The following is a 25120-nucleotide window of genomic DNA, read 5'->3' on the forward strand; positions in this document are numbered from 1 at the left end:
TGAAGGGGTGGCAAAGAGTTCATCACTCTGCAAGCACCATATGAGAATGGTGGCATAGAAGCCAATCCATTTCGTTTCACATAAGAGGGGTTAGGGTAAGCATATGAATAAGTAGAGAAATTCTTCGAGGACTTATGAACATAATGATTTGAAGAATAATGCGCATATTCATAGCCCTTAGCTCTACCCTGCAAAACAGAAGGGTTAGCACGATGATGTTCATATGAGGACTTTGATCCACTTGAGGAATTTGATCCATGTGAAGAATTAGGTCCATATGAAGAATTGGATCTGGGGTTCCCGTTCTTCACTTGTGGTGTCATGAGGACATTCACCTGAAGACTTTCAACATAATTTTTGGGGACCCAGATTTTCTTCATAGGGGAACCGTTCCTACAGTTAGTGCCAACATATCTAGCAAATACTTCACCATTCTGATTTGAACAGTTTATAGTTGGAGTCAAATGACTCATCAGAAGAATGAGAAGATTCACATGTAAAGCCAGATAAGTTAGATGGATCAACTGGAGGTCCCTTTGCAGCAACCCATGAGGTTTTGGGGTACTGCTCAGGCTTCCAATATGTTCTATCAGCATTGAGTTTTCTCTCAAAGGCAATACCCTCTTTCCTAGGGTTTCTGTTGAGGATCTGCTTTTTGAGCACATCACAAAGAATCTGATGCCCTTTGAGGCTTTTGTACATGCCTGTCGTGTACAATTCCTTCAGCCCTACATCGTCAGTAGTACTAGCAATGTCCTCAGATGAGGAATTAGTGATAGCAGAGGCAGATGAAGAATTTGTAACAGTTGAAGCATTTGAACATTCAGGTGAAGAATTAGCAGATTCACGTTCAATGCACTTTAAGCATGGAGGAACAAATTCCTCTTGAGTAGCGCTGATTTGTTGAGCAAGTAATGAATCACGATCCTTCTGAAGATCTTCATAACTCACTCTTAGCTTCTCAAAATCTTGCTTTCTTTGAAGAAGTTCAAGAGAAAGTTTCTCGTGATCAGATAAGAGAGCGTTATGATGACCTTGAAGCTCGTCAAACTTGGAATGGAGTCCCTGAAGACTTTCAGCCAAGGCTTTTGACTGATCCATTTCTTCACCCAACATATCATCGCTCTTATTTAGCATGTAATGAATTTTTTCCAAAGCTTTGTTGTTTAGTGGCAAGGGAAACAAGTTTATCATAGCTGGGTCCAAATTCATCGCCAGATTCATCATCACTAGACTCGGATAGGTAGCATTCGGTTACCTTAGCACTGTTTGCCATAAGGCAGGGGTGGGACGATGATGATTCTGGTTCGAATGTCATCTCTTTGAGAGATTCCTTATAATCCTCAAACCAAGGATCATGACGAGTTAGATGTCCATCATAGACCTCAGAAAGACGGTCCCAGATTAGCTTCGCGTGATTGAGATGCATGACGTTCCTGAACTGGTTTCGGGACAGACTTGAGCAGATGACATCCTTTGTTGTGAGGTTGAGTAGAGTGTACTTGCGAATGTCATCAGCTTCAGCCATCTTGCATAGATCGGTAAGACCGATCTCGGTGATGGTCCACAGTTCACTGTCCATAGCCATGAGTCGCGTTTTCATCATGGCCTTCCACCGAGGATATGTTGGGGAACATAGCAGAAATTCAAAATTTTCCTACGTGTCACCAAGATCTATCTATGGAGAGACTAGCAACGAGGGGAAGGAGAGTGCATCTACATACCCTTGTAGATCGCTAAGCGGAAGCGTTCAAGTGAACGGGGTTGATGGAGTCGTACTCGTCGTGATTCAGATCACCGATGATCCTAGTGCCGAACGGACAGCACCTCCGCGTTCAACACACGTACAGCTCGACGATGTCTCCCACGCCTTGATCCAGCAAGGAGAGAGGGAGAGGTTGAGGAAGACTCCATCCAGCAGCAGCACAACGGCGTGATGGTGATGGAGGAGCGTGGCAATCCTGCAGGGCTTCGCCAAGCACCTACGGGAGAGGAGGAGGTGTCACGGGAGGGAGGGAGGCGCCAAGGGCTCAGGTATGGATGCCCTCCCTCCCCTCCACTATATATAGGGGCAGGGGAGAGGGGGGAGGCGCAGCCTTGCCCCTTCCTCCAAGGAAGGGGTGCGGCTAAGAGGGGGGGAGGAGTCCATCCTCCCCAAGGCACCTCGGAGGTGCCTTCCCCCTTTAGGACTCTCCCCTTTTTCCTATATCTTGGCGCATGGGCCTCTAGGGGCTGGTGCCCTTGGCCTATGTAGGCCAAGGCGCACCCCCTACAGCCCATGTGGCCCCCCGGGGCAGGTGGCCCCACCCGGTGGGCCCCCGGGACCCTTCCGGTGGTCCCGGTACAATACCGATGACCCCGAAACTTGTCCCGATGGTCGAAACAGGACTTCCTATATATAAATCTTTACCTCCGGACCATTCCGGAACTCCTCGTGACGTCCGGGATCTCATCCGGGACTCCGAACAACATTCGGTAACCACATAATAACTTCCTTTATAACCCTAGCGTCATCGAACCTTAAGTGTGTAGACCCTACGGGTTCGGGAGACATGTAGTCATGACCGAGATGTTCTCCGGTCAATAACCAACAGCGGGATCTGGATACCCATGTTGGCTCCCACATGTTCCATGATGATCTCATCGGATGAACCACGATGTCAAGGACTCAATCAATCCCGTATACAATTCCCTTTGTCTAGCGGTATGGTACTTGCCCGAGATTCGATCGTCGGTATACCGATACCTTGTTCAATCTCGTTACCGGCAAGTCTCTTTACTCGTTCCTTAACACATCATCCCGTGATCAACCCTTGGTCACATTGTGCACATTATGATGATGTCCTACCGAGTGGGCCCAGAGATACCTCTCCGTTTACACGGAGTGACAAAATCCCAATCTCGATTCGTGCCAACCCAACAGACACTTTCAGAGATACCCGTAGTGTACCTTTATAGCCACCCAGTTACTTTGTGACGTTTGGCACACCCAAAGCACTCCTACGGTATCCGGGAGTTGCACAATCTCATGGTCTAAGGAAATGATACTTGACATTAGAAAAGCTTTAGCATACGAACTACATGATCTTGTGCTAGGCTTAGGATTGGGTCTTGTCCATCACATCATTCTCCTAATGATGTGATCCTGTTATCAACGACATCCAATGTCCATGGTCAGGAAACCGTAACCATCTATTGATTAACGAGCTAGTCAACTAGAGGCTTACTAGGGACATGGTGTTGTCTATGTATCCACACATGTATCTGAGTTTCCTATCAATACAATTCTAGCATGGATAATAAATGATTATCATGAACAAGGAAATATAATAATAATCAATTTATTATTGCCTCTAGGGCATATTTCCAACAGTCTCCCACTTGCACTAGAGTCAATAATCTAGTTCACATCGATATGTGATTAACACTCAAGGTCACATCCCCATGTGACTAACACCCAAAGAGTTTACTAGAGTCAATAATCTAGTTCACATTTACCATGTGATTAACACTCGATGAGTTCTAGGTTTGATCATGTTATGCTTGTGAGAGAGGTTATAGTCAACGGGTCTGAACCTTTCAGATCCGTGTGTGCTTTACAAATCTCTATGTCATCTCCTAGATGCAGCTACCACGTTCTATTTGGAGCTATTCCAAATAACTGTTCTACTTGGAGCTATTCTAAATTGTTGCTCCATTATACGTATCCGGTATCTCTACTCAGAGCTATCCGGATAGGTGTTAAGCTTGCATCGACGTAACCCTTTACGACGAACTCTTTTACCACCTCCATAATTGAGAAAATTCCTTAGTCCACTAGTTACTAAGGATAACTTTGACCGCTGTCCTGTGATCCATTCTTGGATCACTCTTGTACCCCTTGACTGATTCATGGTAAAGCACACTTCAGGTGCGGTACACAGCATAGCATACTGTAGAGCCTATGTCTTAAGCATAGGGGACGACCTTCGTTCCTTTCTCTCTATTCTGCCATGGTCGAGCTTTAAGTCTTAACTTCATACCTTACAACTCAGGCAAGAACTCCTTCTTTGACTGATCCATCTTGAACACCTTCAAGATCACGTCAAGGCATGTGCTCATTTGAAAGTACTATTAAGCGTTTTGATCTATCCTTATAGATCTTGATGCTCAATGTTCAAGTAGCTTAATCCAGGTTTTCCATTGAAAACACTTTCCAAATAACCCTATATGCTTTCCAGAAATTCTACGTCATTTCTGATCATTAATATGTCAACAACATATACTCATCAGAAATTCTATAGTGCTCCCACTCACTTCTTTGGAAATACAAGTTTCTCATAAACTTTGTATACACCCAAAATCTTTGATCATCATCAAAGCATACATTCCAAGTCCGAGATGCTCACTCCAGTCCTCAGAAGGATTGCTGGAGCTTTGCATACTTATTAGCATATTTCAGGATAGACAAAACCTTCCGGTTGTATCACATACAACCTTTCCTCAAGAATCGTCGAGGAAACAATGTTTTGACATCCTATCTGCAAGATTTCATAAATAATGCAGTAATTGCTAATATAATTCCAACAGACTCTTAGCATCGCTACGAGTGAGAAAGTCTCATCGTAGTCAACTCCTTGAACTTGTCGAAAAACATCTTAACGACAAGTCGAGCTTTCTCAATGGTGACACTTACCATCATTGTCTGTCTTCCTTTCAAAATCCATATGTACCTAACAGCCTTACGACCATCAAGTAGTTCTTCCAAAGTCTACACTTTGTTTTCGTACATGGATCCTCTCTCGGGTTTTATGGCCTTGAGCCATTTATCGGAATCCGGGCCCACCATCACTTCTCCATAGCTCGTAGGTTCATTGTTGTCTAGCAACATGACTTCCAAGACAGGATTACTGTACCACTCTGAAGTAGTACGTATCCTTGTCACCCTACGAGGTTTGGGAGTGACTTGATCTGAAGTTTCATGATCACTATCATAAGCTTCTACTTCAATTGGTGTAGGTGCCACAGGAACAACTTCCTGTGCCCTGCTACACACTGGTTGAAGTGATGGTTCAATAACCTCATCAAGTCTCCACCATCCTCCCACTCAATTCTTCGAGAGAAACCTTTCCTCGAAAAAGGACCCGATTCAAGAAACAATCCCTATTGCTTTCGGATCTGAATTAGGAGGTATACCCAAGTGTTTTGGGTGTCCTATGAAGATGTACTTTATCCGCTTTGGGTTCGAGCTTAATCCTGAAACTTTTTCACATAAGCGTCGCAGCCCCAAACCTTTAAGAAACGACAACTTAGGTTTCTCTAAACCATAATTCATACGGTGTCATCTCATCGGAATTACGCGGTGCCCTATTTAAAGTGAATGTGGTTGTCTTTAATGCCTAACCCATAAACTATCGTGGCAGTTCGATAAGAGACATCATGGTATGCATCATATCCAATAGGGTGCAACTATGATGTTCGGACACACCATCACACTATGGTGTTCCAGGCGGTATTAATTGTGAAACAATTTTCACAATGTCTTAATTGTGTGCCAAAACTCGTAACTCAGATATTCATCTCTATGATCATATCATAGACATTTTATCCTCTTGTCACAATGATCTTCTACTTCACTCTGAAATTACTTGAACCATTCAATAATTCAGACTTGTGTTTCATCAAGTAAATATTCTCAACATCTACTCGAATCATCTGTGAAGTAAGAACATAACGATATTCACTGCATGCCTCAGCACTCATTGGACTGCACACATCAAAATGTGTTACTTCCAACAAGTTGCTATCTTGTTCCATCTTACTGAAAACGAGGCTTTTCAGTCATCTTGCCCATGTGGTATGATTTGCATGTCCCAAGTGATTCAAAATCAAGTGAGTCAAAATGGTCCATTTGCATGGAGTTTCTTCATGCATATACACCAATAGACATGGTTCGCATGTCTTAGACTTTTCAAAACGAGTGAGCCCAAAGATCCATCAATATGGAGCTTCTTCATGCGTTTTATACCGATATGACTTACGTGGCAGTGCCACAAGTAGGTGGTTCTATCATTACTATCTTTTGGCATGAAAATGTGTATCACTACGATCGAGATTCAATAAACCATTCAGGTTCAATACTAATCTTGATGGTAGAGGGAGCGTGCGATGTTTGATCACATCAAACTTGGAAACACTTCCAACACATATCGTCAGCTCACCTTTAGCTAGTCTCCTTTTATTTCATAGCTTTTATTTCGAGTTACTAACACTTAGCAACCGAACCGGTATCTAATACCCTGGTGCTACTAGGAGTACTAGTAAAGTACACATTAACATAATGTATATCCAATATACTTCTATCGACCTTGCCAGCCTTCTCATCTACCAAGTATCTAGGGTTGCTCTAGTGACTATTCCCCTTATCACAGAAGCACTTAGTCTCGGGTTTGGGTTCAACCTTGGGTTTCTTCACTAGAGCAGCAGCTGAATTGCCGTTTCATGAAGTATCCCTTTGTTCCCTTGCCCTTCTTGAAACTAGTGGTTTCACCAACCATCAACAATTGATGCTCCTTCTTGATTTCTACTTTCGCGGTGTCAAACATCACGAATATTTCAAGGATCATCATATATGCCCCCGATATATTATAGTTCATCACGAAGCTCTAGCAGCTTGGTGGTAATGACTTTGGAGAAACATCACTATCTCATCTGGAAGATCAACTCCCACTCGATTCAAGCGGTTGTTGTACTCAGACAATCTGAGCACAAGCTCAACGATTGAGCTTTTCTCCCTTAGTTTGCAGGCTAAGAAAATCGTCGGAGGTCTCATACCTCTTGACGTGGGCACGAGCCTGAAATCCCAATTTCAGCCCTCGAAACATCTCATATGTTCCGCGACATTTCGAAAAACGTCTTTGGTGCCTCAACTCTAAACCGTTTCACTGAACTATCACGTAGTTATCAAAACGTGTATGTCAGATGTTCGCAACAACCACAGACAACGTTCGAGGTTCAGCACACTGAGCGGTGCATTAAGGACATAAGCCTTCTATGAAGCAATGAGGACAATCCTCAGTTTACGGACCTAGTCCGCATAATTGCTACTATCAACTTTCAACTAATTTTTCTCTAGGAACATATCTAAACAGTAGAACTATAGCGTGAGCTACGACATAATTTGCAAAAACCTTTTGACTATGTGCAGGATAATTAAGTTCATCTTATGAACTCCCACTCAGATAGACATCCCTCTAGTCATCCAAGTGATTACATGATCCGAGTCAACCTAGGCCGTGTTCGATCATCACGTGAGACGGACTAGTCATCATCGGTGAACATCTTCATGTTGATCGTATCTTCTATACAACTCATGTTCGACCTTTCGGTCTCCGTGTTCCGAGGCCATGTCTGTACATGCTAGGCTTGTCAAGTTAACCCTAAGTGTTTCGCGTGTGTAAATCTGTCTTACACCCGTTGTATGTGAACGTTAGAATCTAACACCCGATCATCACGTGGTGCTTCGAAACACGAACTGTCGCAACGGTGCACAGTTAGGGGAGAACACTTCTTGAAATTGTTGTAAGGGATCATCTTATTTACTACCGTCGTTCTAAGCAAATAAGATGTATAAACATGATAAACATCACATGCAATCAAATAGTGACATGATATGGCCATCATCACTTTGCTCCTTTTGATCTCCATCTTCGGGGCTCCATGATCATCATCGTCACCGGCATGACACCATGATCTCCATCATCATGATCTCCATCATCGTGTCTTCATGAAGTTGCCTCGCCAACTATTACTTCTACTACTATGGCTAACGGTTAGCAATAAAGTAAAGTAATTACATGACGTTTTAAGTTGACACGCAGGTCACAAATAAATAAAGACAACTCCTATGGCTCCTGCCGGTTGTCATACTCATCGACATGCAAGTCGTGATTCCTATTACAAGAACATGATCAATCTCATACATCACATATATCATTCATCACATCCTTTTTGGCCATATCACATCACATAGCATACCCTGCAAAAACAAGTTAGACGTCCTCTAATTGTTGTTTGCATGTTTTACGTGGCTGCTATGGGTTTCTAGCAAGAACGTTTCTTACCTACGCATGAACCACAACGTGATATGCCAATTGCTATTTACCCTTCATAAGGACCCTTTTCATCGAATCCGATCCGACTAAAGTGGGAGAGACAGACACCCGCCAGCCACCTTATGCAACTAGTGCATGTTTGTCGGTGGAACCGGTCTCACGTAAGCGTACGTGTAAGGTTGGTACGGGCCGCTTCATCCCACGATGCCGCCGAATCAAGATAAGACTAGTAACGGCAAGCATATTGAACAATATCGATGCCCACAACTAATTTGTGTTCTACTCGTGCAAAGAATCTACGCAATAGACCTAGCTCATGATGCCACTGTTGGGGAACGTAGCAGAAATTCAAAATTTTCCTACGTGTCACCAAGATCTATCTATGGAGAGACTAGCAACGAGGGGAAGGAGAGTGCATCTACATACCCTTGTAGATCGCTAAGCGGAAGCGTTCAAGTGAACGGGGTTGATGGAGTCGTACTCGTCGTGATTCAGATCACCGATGATCCTAGTGCCGAACGGACAGCACCTCCGCGTTCAACACACGTACAGCTCGACGATGTCTCCCACGCCTTGATCCAGCAAGGAGAGAGGGAGAGGTTGAGGAAGACTCCATCCAGCAGCAGCACAACGGCGTGGTGGTGATGGAGGAGCGTGGCAATCCTGCAGGGCTTCGCCAAGCACCTACGGGAGAGGAGGAGGTGTCACGGGAGGGAGGGAGGCGCCAAGGGCTCAGGTATGGATGCCCTCCCTCCCCTCCACTATATATAGGGGCAGGGGAGAGGGGGGAGGCGCAACCTTGCCCCTTCCTCCAAGGAAGGGGTGCGGCTAAGAGGGGGGGAGGAGTCCATCCTCCCCAAGGCACCTCGGAGGTGCCTTCCCCCTTTAGGACTCTCCCCTTTTTCCTATATCTTGGCGCATGGGCCTCTAGGGGCTGGTGCCCTTGGCCTATGTAGTCCAAGGCGCACCCCCTACAGCCCATGTGGCCCCCCGGGGCAGGTGGCCCCACCCGGTGGGCCCCCGGGACCCTTCCGGTGGTCCCGGTACAATACCGATGACCCCGAAACTTGTCCCGATGGCCGAAACAGGACTTCCTATATATAAATCTTTACCTCCGGACCATTCCAGAACTCCTCGTGACGTCCGAGATCTCATCCGGGACTCCGAACAACATTCGGTAACCACATACAAACTTCCTTTATAACCCTAGCGTCATCGAACCTTAAGTGTGTAGACCCTACGGGTTCGGGAGACATGTAGTCATGACCGAGATGTTCTCCGGTCAATAACCAACAGCGGGATCTGGATACCCATGTTGGCTCCCACATGTTCCACGATGATCTCATCGGATGAACCACGATGTCAAGGACTCAATCAATCCCGTATACAATTCCCTTTGTCTAGCGGTATGGTACTTGCCCGAGATTCGATCGTCGGTATACCGATACCTTGTTCAATCTCGTTACCGGCAAGTCTCTTTACTCGTTCCTTAACACATCATACCGTGATCAACCCCTTGGTCACATTGTGCACATTATGATGATGTCCTACCGAGTGGGCCCAGAGATACCTCTCCGTTTACACGGAGTGACAAAATCCCAATCTCGATTCGTGCCAACCCAACAGACACTTTCAGAGATACCCGTAGTGTACCTTTATAGCCACCCAGTTACGTTGTGACGTTTGGCACACCCAAAGCACTCCTACGGTATCCGGGAGTTGCACAATCTCATGGTCTAAGGAAATGATACTTGACATTAGAAAAGCTTTAGCATACGAACTACATGATCTTGTGCTAGGCTTAGGATTGGGTCTTGTCCATCACATCATTCTCCTAATGATGTGATCCTGTTATCAACGACATCCAATGTCCATGGTCAGGAAACCGTAACCATCTATTGATTAACGAGCTAGTCAACTAGAGGCTTACTAGGGACATGGTGTTGTCTATGTATCCACACATGTATCTGAGTTTCCTATCAATACAATTCTAGCATGGATAATAAACGATTATCATGAACAAGGAAATATAATAATAATCAATTTATTATTGCCTCTAGGGCATATTTCCAACAGGATACTGATGACCATCAAAGATGGGGCAGGAAACATTCCTCAATCCTGCAGTCGACATAACTAGAACTCCAGGTGGTTAAACCAAAATCACACAGAACAAGGGAGTACCTTGCTCTGATACCAATTGAAAGTGCGTTATATCGACTAGAGGGGGGTGAATAGGTGATTTTTATGAATTCTTCACTGAGAAATTTGCCGGTGAGGAAATTCCTTAGCGAAGAACTACTTGCAGCGGTCAGAAGTAAGCATAACAGGATACAGACATAGTCATCATGATGAAATGAAGACAAGCTCAGAGTATAGAAAGCGTAAGCACAGGATAACACAAGATGAAGACAAACAGACTAAAGAAATTGAACTGAGGAAATTGAGAAAGTCTTCAGTCAAGGTCTTCAAACACAGATATGAACAATCACACAACACAATAATGAGGAAATGAAAGAGTTGAGGAAATAGAACCAGTTAGGTTGGTGAAGACAATGATTTGGTAGACCAGTTCCAACTGCTATCTCAGTTGTACGTCTGGTTGGAGCGGCTGAGTATTTAAACTCGAGGACACACAGTCCCGGACACCCAGTCGCTGAGCACGCAACTCAGGACACCAAATCCTCACTGTATTCTCCTTGAACTAAGGTCACACAGACCTCGTCCAATCACTCGTGGTAAATCTTCAGGCGACTTCCAAACCTTCACAGACTTCGGTCACTCGGCGATCCACAATTTCTCTTGGATGCTCTAGACCATGACGCCTAACCATCTGGAAGAAGCACAATCTTCAAAGGTAACAAGCGCCGGATCCACGCAGGATCAATCTCTTCAGTGATGCTCAATCACTTTGGGATTTGTAGGTGTTTGGGTTTGGGTTTTTCCTCACTCGATGATTTTCTCTCAAAGTCCTCGGAGGATGGGTTGCTCTCAAATGACAAGTGTCAAGTTCTCTCGGAGCATCCAACCAGCTAGTGGTTGTAGGGGGCGGCTATTTATAGCGTAGGGAGCAGCCCGACATGATAAGACATAAATGCCCTTGTCTGATATGACCGGTAGGTGGATAAGATATTTTGGGACAGCTGGTGCGCAGCACAGCAATGGTCGGAAATTTGACTCTCAAATTCCTCAGGGCTATCATGTTCCTCACTTTGTAGGCAATCCGCACTGGCGAATTCCTAACTCCTTAGTCAGAACAAATTCCTCAGCGACCAGAAGAACTTCGTCTCTATCACTGAAGAAATTGACTGAACTGTATGAGATTTCCAAAGGCTTCACTCGAAGGGATTGGTAGGTATAGGATTTTGAGTTGAGTTGAGCATCACATGGAAATTTTTCCTTAGTATTTCCTCGACCCCCTTTAACAGTACGGTGTTTCCTATGACTCAAGAAAGAGAAAAACAAAACTATGAAAACGAAAGTCTTCAAGCTTCATATTCCTCGCATGAATATCAAGTCTTCACGGACACACCAATTTCTTCACTTTCAAAGTCTTCATGAAAGTCTTCAGGAATACCAAAATCTTCAGTCGAAGATATTCATTTTTAGGGGTCGACTTTTTCTGTAAATATCAAACTCCTCATAGACTTATAGACCTGTGTACATTCACAAACGCATTAGTCCCTTAACCTATAAGTCTTCAGTACACTAAAATCACTAAGGAGCACTAGATGCACTTACATAAATGAATAACCGTATTGCAATAAACATGATCCAATCATATTCATGCTCAACACAAACATCAAATAAATTTTATTTAGGTTCAACACTAATCCTGAAGGTAGAGGAAGTGTGCGATGGTGATCGTATCAACCTTGGAATCACTTCCAACACTCATCGTCACTTCGCCCTTAACTAGTCTTTGTTTATTCTGTAACTCCTGTTTCGAGTTACTAATCTTAGCAACTGAACTGGTATCAAATACCCAGGGGCTACTATGAACACTAGTAAGCCACACATCAATAACATGTATATTAAATATATTTTTGTTTACTTTGCCATCCTTCTTATCCACCAAGCATTTGGGGTAGTTCTGCTTCTAGTGACCATTTCCTTTGCAATAGAAGCACTCGGTTTCAGGCTTGGGTCCAGCTTTGGGCTTCTTCATGGGAGCGGCAACTTGCTTGCCATTCTTCTTGAAGTTCCATTTCTTTCCCTTGCCCTTTTTTCTTGAAACTAGTGGTCTTATTAACCATCAACACTTGATGCTCTTTCTTGATTTCTACCTTCGCTGATTTCAGCATCGCGAAGAGCTCGGAATAATTTTCGTCATCCCTTGCATATTATAGTTTATCACGAAGTTCTAGTAGCTTGGTGATAGTGACTAGAGAACTATGTCAATCACTATCTTATCTGGAAGATTAACTCCCACTTGATTCAAGCAATTGTAGTACCCAGACATTCTGAGCACATGCTCAGTGGCTGAGCTATTCTCCTCCATCTTGTAGGCAAAGTACTTGTCATACCTCTCAACACGGGCATGAGCCTGAAATACCAATTTCAGCTCTTCGAACATCTTATATGTTCCATGGCGTTCAAAATGTCTTTGAATCCCCGATTCTAAGCCGTAAAGCATGGCGCACTCAACTATCAAGTAATCATCATACCGAGCTTGCCAAACGTTCATAACATCTGCATCTTCTCCTGCAATAGGTCTATCACCTAGCAGTGCATCAAGAACATAATTCTTCTATGCAGTAATGAGGATAATCCTCAGATCATGGACCCAGTCCGCATCATTGCTACTATCATCGTTCAACTTATTTTTCTCGAGGAACATATCAAAAATAGGGGAGCTATATCGCGAGCTATTGATCTACAACATAGATTTGCAAATACTATCAGGACTAAGTTCATGATAAAATAAGTTCAATTAATCAAATTACTAATGAACTCCCACTTAAATAAACATCCCTCAAGTTATCTAAGTGATACATGATCCAAATCAACTAACCCATGTCCGATCATCACGTGAGATGGGGTAGTCATCAATGGTGAACATCTCTATGTTGATAATATCTACTATATGACTCATGTTCGACCTTTCAATCTCTAGTGTTCCAAGACCATGTCTATACATGCTAGGCTCGTCAAGTTTAACCCAAGTATTCAGCATGTGCAAAACTATCATACACCCGTTGTATGTGAACGTAGAGTCTACCACACCCGATCATCACATGGTGTCTCAAAACGACAAACTTTCACAACGGTGCATACTCGGGGAGAACACTTATATCTTGAAATTTAATGCAGGGATCATCTTATAATACTACTGTCATTCTAAGCAAAATAAGATGCATAAAAGATAAACATCACATGCAATCAAAGTATGTGACATGATATGGCCATCATCATATCGTGCTTTTGATCTCCGTCTCCAAAGCATCGTCATGATCTCCATTGTCACCGGCTCGACACCTTGATCTCCATCATTGCATCGTGGTCGTCTCGCCAACTATTGCTTCTATAACTATTGCTAATGCATAGCGATAAAGAAATGCAATTACATGACGTTTGCATTTCATACAATAAAGAAACAACCATAAGGCTCCTGCCGGTTGACGATAAATTACAAAGCATGATCATGTCATGCAATAACGTATATCACATAATGTCTTGACCATATCACATCACAACATACCCTGCAAAAACAGGTTAGACGTCCTCTACTTTGTTGTTGCAAGTTTTACATGGCTACTACGGGTTTCTAGCAAGAACCATTCTTACCTACGGCAAAAACCACAATGGTGATTTATCAAGTTTGCTGTTTTAACCTTCTTCAAGGACCGGCCGCAGTCAAATTCGATTCAACTAAAGTAGGAGAAACAGACACCTGCCAGCCACCTTTATGCAAAACTAGTTGGATGTAACTCGGTGGAACCGGTCTCATGTACGTGGACAAGTAAGGTTGGTCCGGGCGCTTCATCCCACAATACCGCCAAATCAAAATAAGACATTGGTGGTAAGCAGTATGACTATCAGTGCCCACAACTCTTTGTGTTCTACTCGTGCATATCATCCACCCATAGACCTGGCTCTGATGCCACTGTTGGGGAATGTTGCATGAAAACAAAAAAATCCTACGCCCACGCAAGATCTAGCTATCAACGATATGCATAGCACTGAGAGGGAAGAGTGGGTCTACGTACCCTCGTAGACCGTAAGCGGAAGCATTTTACAACATAGTTGATGTAGTCGAACTTTCTTCGCGCTCCAACCGATCAAGTACCGAACGTACGACACCTCCGAGTTCTGCACATGTTCAGCTCGGTGACGTCCTCGCCTTCTTGATACAGTAAGATGGGCGAAGTAGTGGATGAGTTCCGGCAGCACGAAGGCATGGTGACAGTGATAGTGATGCTATCTCCGCAGGGTTTCGCCTAAGCACTACAAAAATATGACCGAGGGACGAACTAGAGAGAGAGGGGGGTGCCGCACACGGCTAGGGAATCATCATGTGTGTTTCCCCTCTCCTTCCTCTCATATATATAGGTTGAGGGGGAGGGGAGGCAACCCCTAAGGCGCCCCAAGTGGCCGACGGCTGCCCTAGGGCGCCTGCCCTGGCCAAATCCCCCCTTTCCATATTTGTATATGTGGTGGGGGGAGGGGGTTGGCTGCCTTTGGGGCGCCTTCCCTTTCCTCCCCTCCCTATTTGTTTTTTTTTTGAGGAATCCCTTCCCTCCCTCTTTGGTACGTGGGCAAGGGGTGGAAGGGACGCACCAGCCCCTTGTGTGCTGGTGTGCTTCTCCCCTTTGGCCCATAAGGCCCATACACTTGCCGAGGATGTCCGGAACCTCTTCCGGTGTCCCGATGACTACCCGGTGCACTCGGAAACTCTTCCAGTGTCTGAATACCATCGTCCTATATATCAGTCTTTACCTCTCGACCATTTCGAGACTCCTCTTCATGTCTGTGATCTCATCCGGGACTCCGAACAACATTCGGTTACCAAATCATATAACTCATATAACACTATATCGTCAACGAACGTTAAGCATGCGGACCCTACGGGTTTGAGAACTATGTAGACATGACCGAGACACCTCTTCGGTCAATAACCAATAGCGGAACCTGGATGCCCGTATTGGTTCCTACATATTCTGTGAAGATCTTTATCGGTTGAACCGTTATGCCAACATACGTAATTCCCTTTGTCCATCGGTATGTTACTGGTCCGAGATTCAATCGTCGGTATCTCTATACCTAGTTCAATCTCATTACCGAGAAGTCTCTTTACTTGTTCCGTAATACATCACCTCGTAACTAACTCCTTAGTTATTTGCTTGCAATACCGAGAGGGCCCAGAAATACCTCTCCGATACTCTGAGTGACAAATCCTAATCTCAATCTATGACAACTCAACAAACACCTTCGGAGATACCTGTAGAGCATCTTTATGATCACCCAGTTACGTTGTGAAGTTTGATAGCACACAAGGTATTCCTCCGGTACCCGGGAGTTACATAATCTCATAGTCGAAGGAATATGTATTTGACATGAAAAAAGCAATAGCAATAAACTGAATGGTCATAATGCTAAGCTAACGGATGAGTCTTGTCTATCACATCATTCTGCTAATGATGTGATCCTGTTATCAAATGATAACACATGTCCATGGCTAGGAAATTTTAACCATCTTTAATCAACGAGCTAGTCTAGTAGAGGCTTACTAGGGACACGGTATTTGTTTATGCATTCACGCATGTATTTAAGTTTCTGATCAATACAATTCTAGCATGAATAATAAACCTTTATCATGAATAAGGAAATATAAAATAACAATTTTATTATTGCCTCTAGGGCATATTTCCTTGAAGCTATAGTCGGCTTCTCAAAAAGCTTCAACTGGAGACCTTGAACTGACAATGGCGAGTGGCGACCATGGGGTGTTGGGATGGGCGTGCTAGGACGACGGCTGGTGATGATATTGGAACCCTACTCGGCGTTTGCAACCAAGGGTGGAGGCACGGTGAGCGACGAGGCCATGCGGGGGTTGTGGCAAGTGAATGACCGGTGGCCTCTGCTACAAGCGGTGAGCAGGCTGACGATGGGGAAGGCAATGACGGGCACGCGATACTCGCGGGGCAATGAGCGAGGCGAAGCGCGTATGAGATGGAAGAAGGAGAAAGGGAAAAAGATTACTTTTTGTGATGCAAGAGAAAGAGGTCGATCCACACATTTATCACACGCGGCATAGCCACCAACCTTCTTTTTCTCTTTATTAATTTTTAGGGTATTCTTTCTTTTAGTTTGAAAGCTGCATTTTAGCGAACCTGAGTTTGCAGGTTGCCTCGATGGCCTCCAAAATATTAAAATAATATGATTTATCAAAAAAGATATAATCTATATGCCTAATTATTGCACATTCAAGTAACTTAACCAGTCATAAAAAGAAAAAGAGAAAAGACAAAATACCCACCCAAATCTCCGCGTAAAATCATCGTCATACTCTCTCTGTTCCATAATACTAAAATCATCGTAGTATAAGAGTGTTTTTTACACTACATCACGGCGGTGGGAGTAGTACTTAAGTATATGTGTAATACTTATTCGGAAATGCTCTTTGGAGGCCGAGCTACCTGGTGGCCGGTATCACATCCGTTTGTCTTTATTGGGATCAGCCGCAGGCAGGTATTCCTCTCCTGTATTTCAGGTACGAGTCATTTACAAGCTACTGTATTCTCAATTAATGAACAGTAGTATCCCATGGAGACGAGTCTATCCAGCAGCGCTGGCACAAGTGCCATCACTATGCTTGGACCTAGAAAGCAGAACAAGGGATCCGGAGGCCCCATGCATCGACCTTAACCACTCTTTCAAGTGGTGAATAATCAAACGACAAACGGTTTTAAAGACACATGAATCCAAGCGCAGAGTGATAGACGCAATTACATAGGCAATTACTAGGACAAGTCACACACCAGTATATCGTGCACAAGATATGAAACAGGGCTAACCAATCCTGCTCTAAAATCTACACTAGGCGGTCAAACTATCCTGGCTTTTTTGGCAGGCTTGTTCGTGACTTCTTCGTCTTCAGAGCATGCACCATCAATTGCCGCAGCGCCGTCAAATATCGTCGAACATGTGCTCCGATTCATAACTTGCTGCATGGCTCGGTGGGATTAACGCCAACAAGGGGTCGAAGTGGCCGCAACCCTCTTCAAGATCATGACCCACAGCGACGCAATCCTGCGTGCAGATAAGAACAAATATTCAGATAATCAACCGATAAAGGAATTCAGAAAATATCCAATATGGCAGATTTTGTGAACGGGACCTCCTTCACTGACACCAAAAAAACTGGCCACGATGCTGTAAACTTTGCATGTGCTTTCATTCTTTGTTCTTTTACCATGTCCCCGGTGTACATGTGTCGATGCGACTTTCAATGTAACTTCTCCATTTCCACGCAAAAAAAAATGTAACTTCTCCATACAGTTAACAGAGAGTTCATGATCATTTCTGACCTATGCTCGCACCCGTACGAACCGTTATCATCCGATCTCAGTAGCCACATCATAGCAGTGCAGCCACACCGTTTTGATCTGCTATTGGACTGCAGTGGTTTACCCTGCAAATGATCTCGAACCAGACCGCATAAGCACATTGAAACACAGGCAAATAAAAAAAAGAATCTTGGGGCACAAGGACTTAATAACCAGTTTAGCTCTGACTCACCGCGCATGCATGCACTTTATCCCATGGACATTGAGTCTGGCTCTTTGCATACCGGACACCAAAGTCAGTCTCCCAAAGAGTACAAGTTGTAAAACTCATATACTTCTTCGACGGAAGCGAAGCTAGCTGGATTAACAACAGTACCTGCCTTGTTATCAGCATAAGAATGTATCGAAGCCTCAAGCGCAGGAGGCACTCTGCTGGGATTGTTCTCCCTCTCATCTGCATCCTAACTGATCCTAATTCTGCAAATTTTAACATGGACACCAATTAATTGTTGAATCACACATGGGATCCTGAACCAGAAAAATGAAGATATCTGATGCTTTGCATGTCATAATCACTTGTCAATTTCACATGAAGACTCGTTTACTCCATTATGTGCTACCATTATACAGAGTCACAAAATAATAGATTAGATCACAAGTAAACTTCCTTTCGTGTCCAGCAGGAGCCCTGTGATTTTGAGACGACCACTCCCTCTGCGTCTCATCTTCTTTGGCCGCTCATATTTTCAGGGGACATTGAATCGGCCACCACCTCGCTACCACAGATGTATGAATCGATAATCTCCTCTGTCATGATTGTCTCTTCTGGGTGCCGTCCTCCTCCGTTCTCTCCGGACTCCATTCCTCCACTGTTTGCATGGGAAGAAATCTAATCTCCATTGCGTGTGCGAGCCCCATGAATAGAAGCAACAGCCAATTCCACTGCAGCTACTTCCCCTTGTAAGATAGACCCTGCATCCGACCTAGGAATGAAAGTGCAACCCAATCCAGACGAACACCGAGTTAGATCTAATTTTTAGGAGACGACTCAGATTTAAAAAAACCTACCAGAACAAACACCCCGCACACACCCAATCGATTCCCAATACCAGAATAGAACAAAAATTGCAAGATATGTCAGAAGATTACCCCGAATCGTCATCTTCGAAGAAGAACTCCATCCCATCCATGGGGCCCCGTCCCATGTCCAGTGCGCCAGGAAGAAGGTGATGATAGGTCTAACTCTAACGAGGTAAATGCAAATCGATCTGTAACATTAGCCTAGGAGGCACATCATGTCCCCGCATCACGCACCCATGGGGGAGGCCCATGTACAAAGGTAGCACCCCAGCCCATGGCACCGATGTATTCCAACTTCGTATAAGGACTGGAAAAATGAGCAGCACCCATCACAATGTAACAACCTTCGGCCCCGCGGGTCCACCTGGAGCGGAAAACAAGGAGAGGCGATTGAGGCGATTGTTTGGCGATTGTCTCGAGAGCTAGGGTTAGGGTTTTTCACTCGGTGGTGGTGAGAATCCGGTGGCACGTGAAGGGACGGCGGCGTCCCCCAACGTGCGGATCGGCGTGCATCTGTTCTCCCGCGGTTGTGCCATGGCGGACAGGATGAGGAACGGACTAGCGTCGTCGCAGGTGGCGGCGAGGGCTGAGAAGGTGGCGGCTACGCCGAGGAAGGAGAAGGCGGCGGCTACACCGGGACCGTCGACTCAGAAAGCGCAAGAGGCTTCCTCGATGAAGACGCCACTGGGCGGAACGAGCAGGGTATCGTCGTCGCAGTCACCTGCAGATGGGAAGATGTCAGCGGAAGCGGCTGGGCTCTTGGCGCGTCTGGACGGGCTGGTATTGACAGAGAAAGAGGCCACGGGTTTTGTGTTTAAGGATTATGAGCAGGACCAACCGAGGGCTGCAAGGTGGTCTGCAATCGGAAAAGCTTTCACGCCGAGGATGATGAACCAACGTGCGTTAGAGAAGTCGATGCCGAGGGCTTGGGGCCTTCACAGGGAGGCTAAGTTCAAGATCATCGGGAGGAACATGTTTCTGGTTCGGCAGCGAAGGCGACTGGAAACATGCGCTTAACAACGGCCCTTGGCAATTTGATTTCAATGTGATGGTGCTTAAGGATTATGATGGTGCAACTAGGCCATCAGAGATGATTTTTGACTCAATAGAGGTTTGGGTAAGAGTTGCTGATCTCCCACTGGATAAACGATCGAAGGCTTTTGGTGAAGCTCTTGGTAATTGGCTGGGAGAAGTAGTCCGCGTGGATGTGGAGAAAGATGGTTTTGCAAAGGGTGCAGAACTCCGTTTCAGGACTAAACTTTCAATATTTGAACCTTTGGTGAGAGGTTTTTATCTCAAAAAATCTGAAGAGGACCTTGAACAAACCTGGTTCGATTTCACCTATGAAAAGATTCCGCACTTTTGCTTTGAGTGCGGGCGGCTGGTACATGGCGTAGAAGGGTGTGTTCCTCCTGTGAAGTCGGATGATCAATGGGGAGAATGGCTTCGAGCCTCATCCGACCGGGCCGTTCCGATGAAAGAGGGATCTGGCAGGGGACCATCTGGAAGTGCAAACAGTCAAGGGAGTTTTAGATCAACCGATGCTGGGGGTGCAAGGATGAAGACAGGGTCGGTTCGGGATGCCCCAACCAAACGCAATTTGCATCATGAGTTTGAAAACTCATAGGCCTCCCGCACTGGCGGTGGGGATAAGAGGGAAAAGGGAGAGGTATCAAGCCCTAACAAACAGCAGCACGGGCTGGCTGAGTCTAGGGGTAAGGATCTGAGAGAGGGACTAGAACAAAAGAGAGAGGAAGACATGCGCAATGTACTGAGACAGAGACAACTAAACAGGCAGGCTGAGCTAAGAGCCAACTACCAGTGCATGGGATCAGTCTGGGGACGGAATGTCAAACCACTACAGAGACAAGGAACGTAGGAAAGGCCACTACGTAAGGAAGCCGAGACCGGGCTATGAGGAACGGTGCTCTCCAACAAGCCCAAGACATGATTATACATGGGAAAGGAAGAGGAGGCCGAAGCAGCAATGGGTAGCTAAAGGTGACTCTGACAGGTTTACCACTAATGATACATTCATTCGCGACACAAGGCAGAAAGTGTCTTCGGTGTTTGATCGTATCTCCGAGCGTGATGACAAAGCGGCGGACCCCGCGACGCGGGGTCGCCGGACACAATGAATATCTTGGCCTGGAACTGTCGAGGATTGGGGTTGGACTCGACGGTGGGCGAACTACGGGACCTGATACGGTCATACAACCCAGCGGTGGTATTCCTAAGTGAAACAAAAAAGAAAGACAGGGCGATGGAGAAAATCAAATGGAGGTTGAGGTTCAGATCGGGGATGGCGGTAAATTGTAATGGGAAGAGTGGTGGTTTGGCTCTTTGGTGGAGGGATACTGTGCAAGTAACGGTTAGGCCTTGGTGCCAATATTTTGTGGATGCTGAAATAGTCTGGGAAGGGAAAACCTGTCGATTCACTGGATTCTATGGGGAGCCCAATAACGAGTTACGCAAGAAATCATGGGATGCGATACGTTACCTGCGAGCACAAGATAGTTTGCCGTGGCTGTGTGCGGGCGACTTCAATGAAGCTCTGTTCCACACCGATCAGTTAGGAGGTAACAGAAGAAGTTTTGCACAGATGGAAGATTTTAGAGAATGCTTGGCCGACTGCGGCCTGGTTGATCTAGGGTTCTCAGGCTACCCGTACACGTGGGACAACAAGAGGGATGCAGGAGATAACATACAAGTTCGGTTGGACAGAGCCACATGCGATGAAGCATTTCTCGATCTCTTCCCGGAGACTACAGTGGAGCATGTGATGACAGAAGAATCTGACCATCAGGCCCTTGTGATTAGGGCGTTGGAGACAGCTCCACGCCAGAAGCAATGTGGAGACTTTCCGTTTCGTTTCGAGGAAGCATGGACCACACACGATCAATATGACCAGATGGTAGCTGATGCATGGCAAGCCTCGGGTGTAGGTGAAACAGGAATACGTGCATGCATGCAAAGGCTGGGTTGTGTTTCATCCAGCATGCAGCGATGGGCAAGAGCAGTTTTCGGGTCAATCCGGCGCCAAATCTCAAAGCTAAAGAACCAGCTGGTGGAAGCGAAAACAAGGGCTCTGGGTACGGGATCCTCACTGGAGGCCCGAGAGATTGAACAGCAGCTAAGAGAAATATACACAAGAGAAGAAGTCTTTTACAAGCAACGTTCACGTGTGGACTGGTTGAAGGCGGGGGATCAAAATACCAAGTATTTCCAGAACAGGGCCTCGCATAGAAAGAGAAAGAATACAGTCCGTGCGCTCAAGCGTGAGGATGGCACAACGTGCACGGTGAATGAAGAAATGAGGGAGATGGCGGCGGCTTTTTATGAACAGCTTTTCACTTCAGAGGGGTCGGCTGGAGCAAATGAGGTGTTGGACAACATAGCACCCTCCGTTACTGCGCAAATGAACGAAAGACTAATTGCAGCGATTACAGATGATGAAATCGAAAAAGCTTTGTTTCAAATGGGGCCTACTAAGGCGCCGGGGCCTGACGGATTACCTGCACTTTTTTACCAACGACACTGGTCTCTGGTAAAGGATGATGTGTGCCGGGCGATTAAGGATTTCTTATATGGGGAGGCAGCTCCTGAGGCGTTCAATGAAACGGTAATTGTCATGATTCCTAAAGTTAACTCACCGGAGTTGCTTACTCAATTCAGACCGATCAGCCTGTGTAATGTTCTTTATAAAATTGCAACGAAGGTCTTGGCAAATAGGTTAAAGTGTCTTCTTCCTGTCCTTATTTCCGAGGAACAAAGTGCATTTGTACCCGGCCGATTGATCACTGACAATGTCCTGGTGGCATATGAGTGTGTGCATGCTATTCGTAACAGGAAGAGGAAAAAGCACTTGTGCGCGGTCAAGCTTGATATGATGAAGGCATACGATAGGGTCGAGTGGACCTTCCTGCAACAGATGTTAGTGCGAGTGGGATTTGCTCCAGAATGGATTTCCATGATCATGCGGTGTGTGACTACAGCAAGGTTCTCTGTAAAGCTCAACGGAGGCCTCTCGAGAGGATTCATCCCCTCTCGTGGACTTAGGCAGGGGGACCCGTTATCGCCGTACCTTTTTCTGTTTTGTGTTGAAGGTTTTTCTGCTCTGTTAAGAAAGGCGCAAGAGGAAAAGCTGATCAAGGGTGTTTCTTTTGGGAGAACTGGCCCCCATGTTACACATCTTCTGTTCGCTGACGATAGTATTGTCTTCCTTGAGGGATCCACTGAAAATATGCTGGCCTTGAAAGAGATTCTAAGGAAATATTAGGAAGCGTCTGGCCAACGCATTAATTTGCAGAAGTCAGCAATTTTCTTCGGCAAAGGGAGTCAAGAGGATGCAAAGGTACAACTAAAAAATGCTCTGGGCGTGCATAATGAAGCGCTCAGTGAGAGATATTTGGGCCTTCCAACACTGGTTGGTAGGTCCAAAGAAGGGACTTTCAAGTACGTTACTGAGTGTTCAAAAGGAAAAGTTAATGGGTTGAAAGGTCAAGGACTGTCTAAGGCTGCACGAGAGGTACTAGTAAAATCTGTCCTCCAAGCTACACCTACTTACACCATGAGTTGTTTTCATCTCACAAAGAAAATGTGCCGGAACCTGACTTCGATCTCGTCAAAATTCTGGTGGGTGCAACGAATGGTGATAAGAAAGTGCATTGGATTTCATGGGAGAAGATGTGTGCAGCAAAATGTGATGGTGGTCTTGGCTTTAGAGACCCGGAAGCGTTTAATCAAGCTCTCCTAGCAAAGCAGGCATGGAGGATCTTGCTATATCCAGCCTCGCTGTGTGCACGTGTCCTCAAGGCGAGATACTTTCCGGATAACTCCATCATGTCGGCTACGTGCCCCTCGGGGGGATCGTTCACTTTTAGAAGTATACTACATGGGCGTGACCTGCTGCTGGAGGGGCTGATTTGGAGAGTCGGAGATGGGTCCAAGATTAATGTTCATCATGACAATTGGATCCCTAGGAGCGGGAGTATGAATCCATTGGGAGCCGTATATGTCCAGAGAGTGACAAGGGTGGTGGATCTGCTGTCACCGGATGGCACCTCGTGGAGTTCGGCTCGGGTTGATGAGATGTTCTCCCCTGATGATGCGGCTGACATAAAACAAATTGCAGTTGGGGGACCGGGAACAGAAGACACTTTAGCTTGGAACTATACTAAGAATGGGGTGTTCTCGGTGCGCTCGGCCTACCACCTCAGAATGACTATGAACAAGGTGAGATCCGGACAGCCGGAATCGTCAAGCTCCATAAGCAGACACAAAGGTTATCTGGGGTTGTGGGATACTAGTGCACCGAACAAAGCAAAAATTCACATGTGGAGGGTCATTGGGAACGGCTTGGCTGTCGGGGTGGAACTCCATCGCAGGCGTATCAAACCAGGGGTGTTTTGTGTGGTATGCGGGCGAGAGGAAACGATCTTGCATCGATTTTGGTCATGCCAGCACTCGGTTCAGTTTTGGAGCCAGCTTCGCTCGGAAATGGGAGTCTCGGTGGCAGCCCCACCGATCTTCACAGCCTCCCAGAGTGAGTTGGCCAACTGGCTGCTCGAATGGTTCGCCACGGCCAACGAGGATGAAAGGGAGATGATGATCCATTCTGTATATGCTATGTGGCTAGCTCGTAATGAGACAAGAGATGGAAGGAGGATTGAAGCCCCGCATGAAATCATAGAGAGAGTTTGCTCTCACGTGAAGGAATGGAGAGAGGTTCATGCAAAGTCTCCCAGAATCACCAAACCAGCGGCCGTTCAACGGTGGTCTGCGCCAGATGAGGGGTGGATCAAAGCGAATTTCGATGGAGCGACCTCAAGACACGGTGGAAGAGCGGGAGGAGGAGTAGTGCTGCGAGATGCGAATGGTGGCTTCCTGGCGAGTGCGTGTCACCTGTTCCCGCAGGTGGTCGATCCTGAAGTGGACGAGATCATGGCATGCAAACGGGCCCTTCGGGTAGCAGCGGATATCAATGTGCAAAAGGTGCATCTTGAACTGGACTGCCAGTCGCTTGTACATGTGCTCAAACAACCAGAGAAGAACTTGTCAGTAATGGGACCGTGGCTTGAGGAGATCAAGACGATGCTCCGTTCGTTTGAAGATTTCAGAGTTTCTTGGGTTAGGCGTTCAGCAAATGTTGCCGCGCATAAATTAGCAAAAGTAGGTGTAGGTGAAGAACTTTGTAGGATTTGGGTTGGCACACCTCCAGATTGTATTCTGGATGTAATTGCGGACGAGATCCCAAACTTCGTTTTAAGGTAATAAAGCGGCGACATTTACCTCAAAAAAAAAAAAAAACCTTCGGCCCGGATAACGGGAGTCAGGTAGCTCGGCCTCTAAAACGCCCCACTCTTATTGCACTTCTAAACGCGCGGTAGCAAAACTGGAAAAAGGAAAAGAAAAAACTTTATATGGAGTGCGCTCCAC

General features: G+C 45.7%; 1 protein-coding gene across 4 annotated transcripts; it reads right to left on the reverse strand.

The window, feature by feature from the left end:
• Positions 1–17042: 17042 nt before the first annotated feature.
• On the reverse strand, positions 17043–18573 carry LOC123116973 (uncharacterized). Of its 4 annotated transcripts, none has more exons than XR_006457246.1 (4): positions 18179–18573; positions 17835–18079; positions 17624–17727; positions 17043–17345 (listed from the first exon to the last, which is right to left on the reverse strand). XR_006457246.1 is itself a non-coding variant. In XM_044537837.1 (4 exons), exons 1-4 carry the CDS (start codon positions 18093–18095, stop codon positions 17279–17281), a joined length of 324 nt encoding a protein of 107 aa, XP_044393772.1. In that variant the 5' UTR covers positions 18096–18573; the 3' UTR covers positions 17043–17278. The 4 variants fall into 4 exon arrangements, 3 of the variants coding, with proteins under 3 accessions (XP_044393772.1, XP_044393771.1, XP_044393770.1); XM_044537837.1 differs by having other exon boundaries at positions 17835–17870; positions 17979–18573; XM_044537836.1 differs by having other exon boundaries at positions 17835–17876; positions 17979–18573.
• Positions 18574–25120: the final 6547 nt, after the last annotated feature.

Source organism: Triticum aestivum, chromosome 5B (genome assembly GCF_018294505.1).
Source record: "Triticum aestivum cultivar Chinese Spring chromosome 5B, IWGSC CS RefSeq v2.1, whole genome shotgun sequence".
NCBI classification, from domain to species: Eukaryota; Viridiplantae; Streptophyta; class Magnoliopsida; order Poales; family Poaceae; genus Triticum; species Triticum aestivum.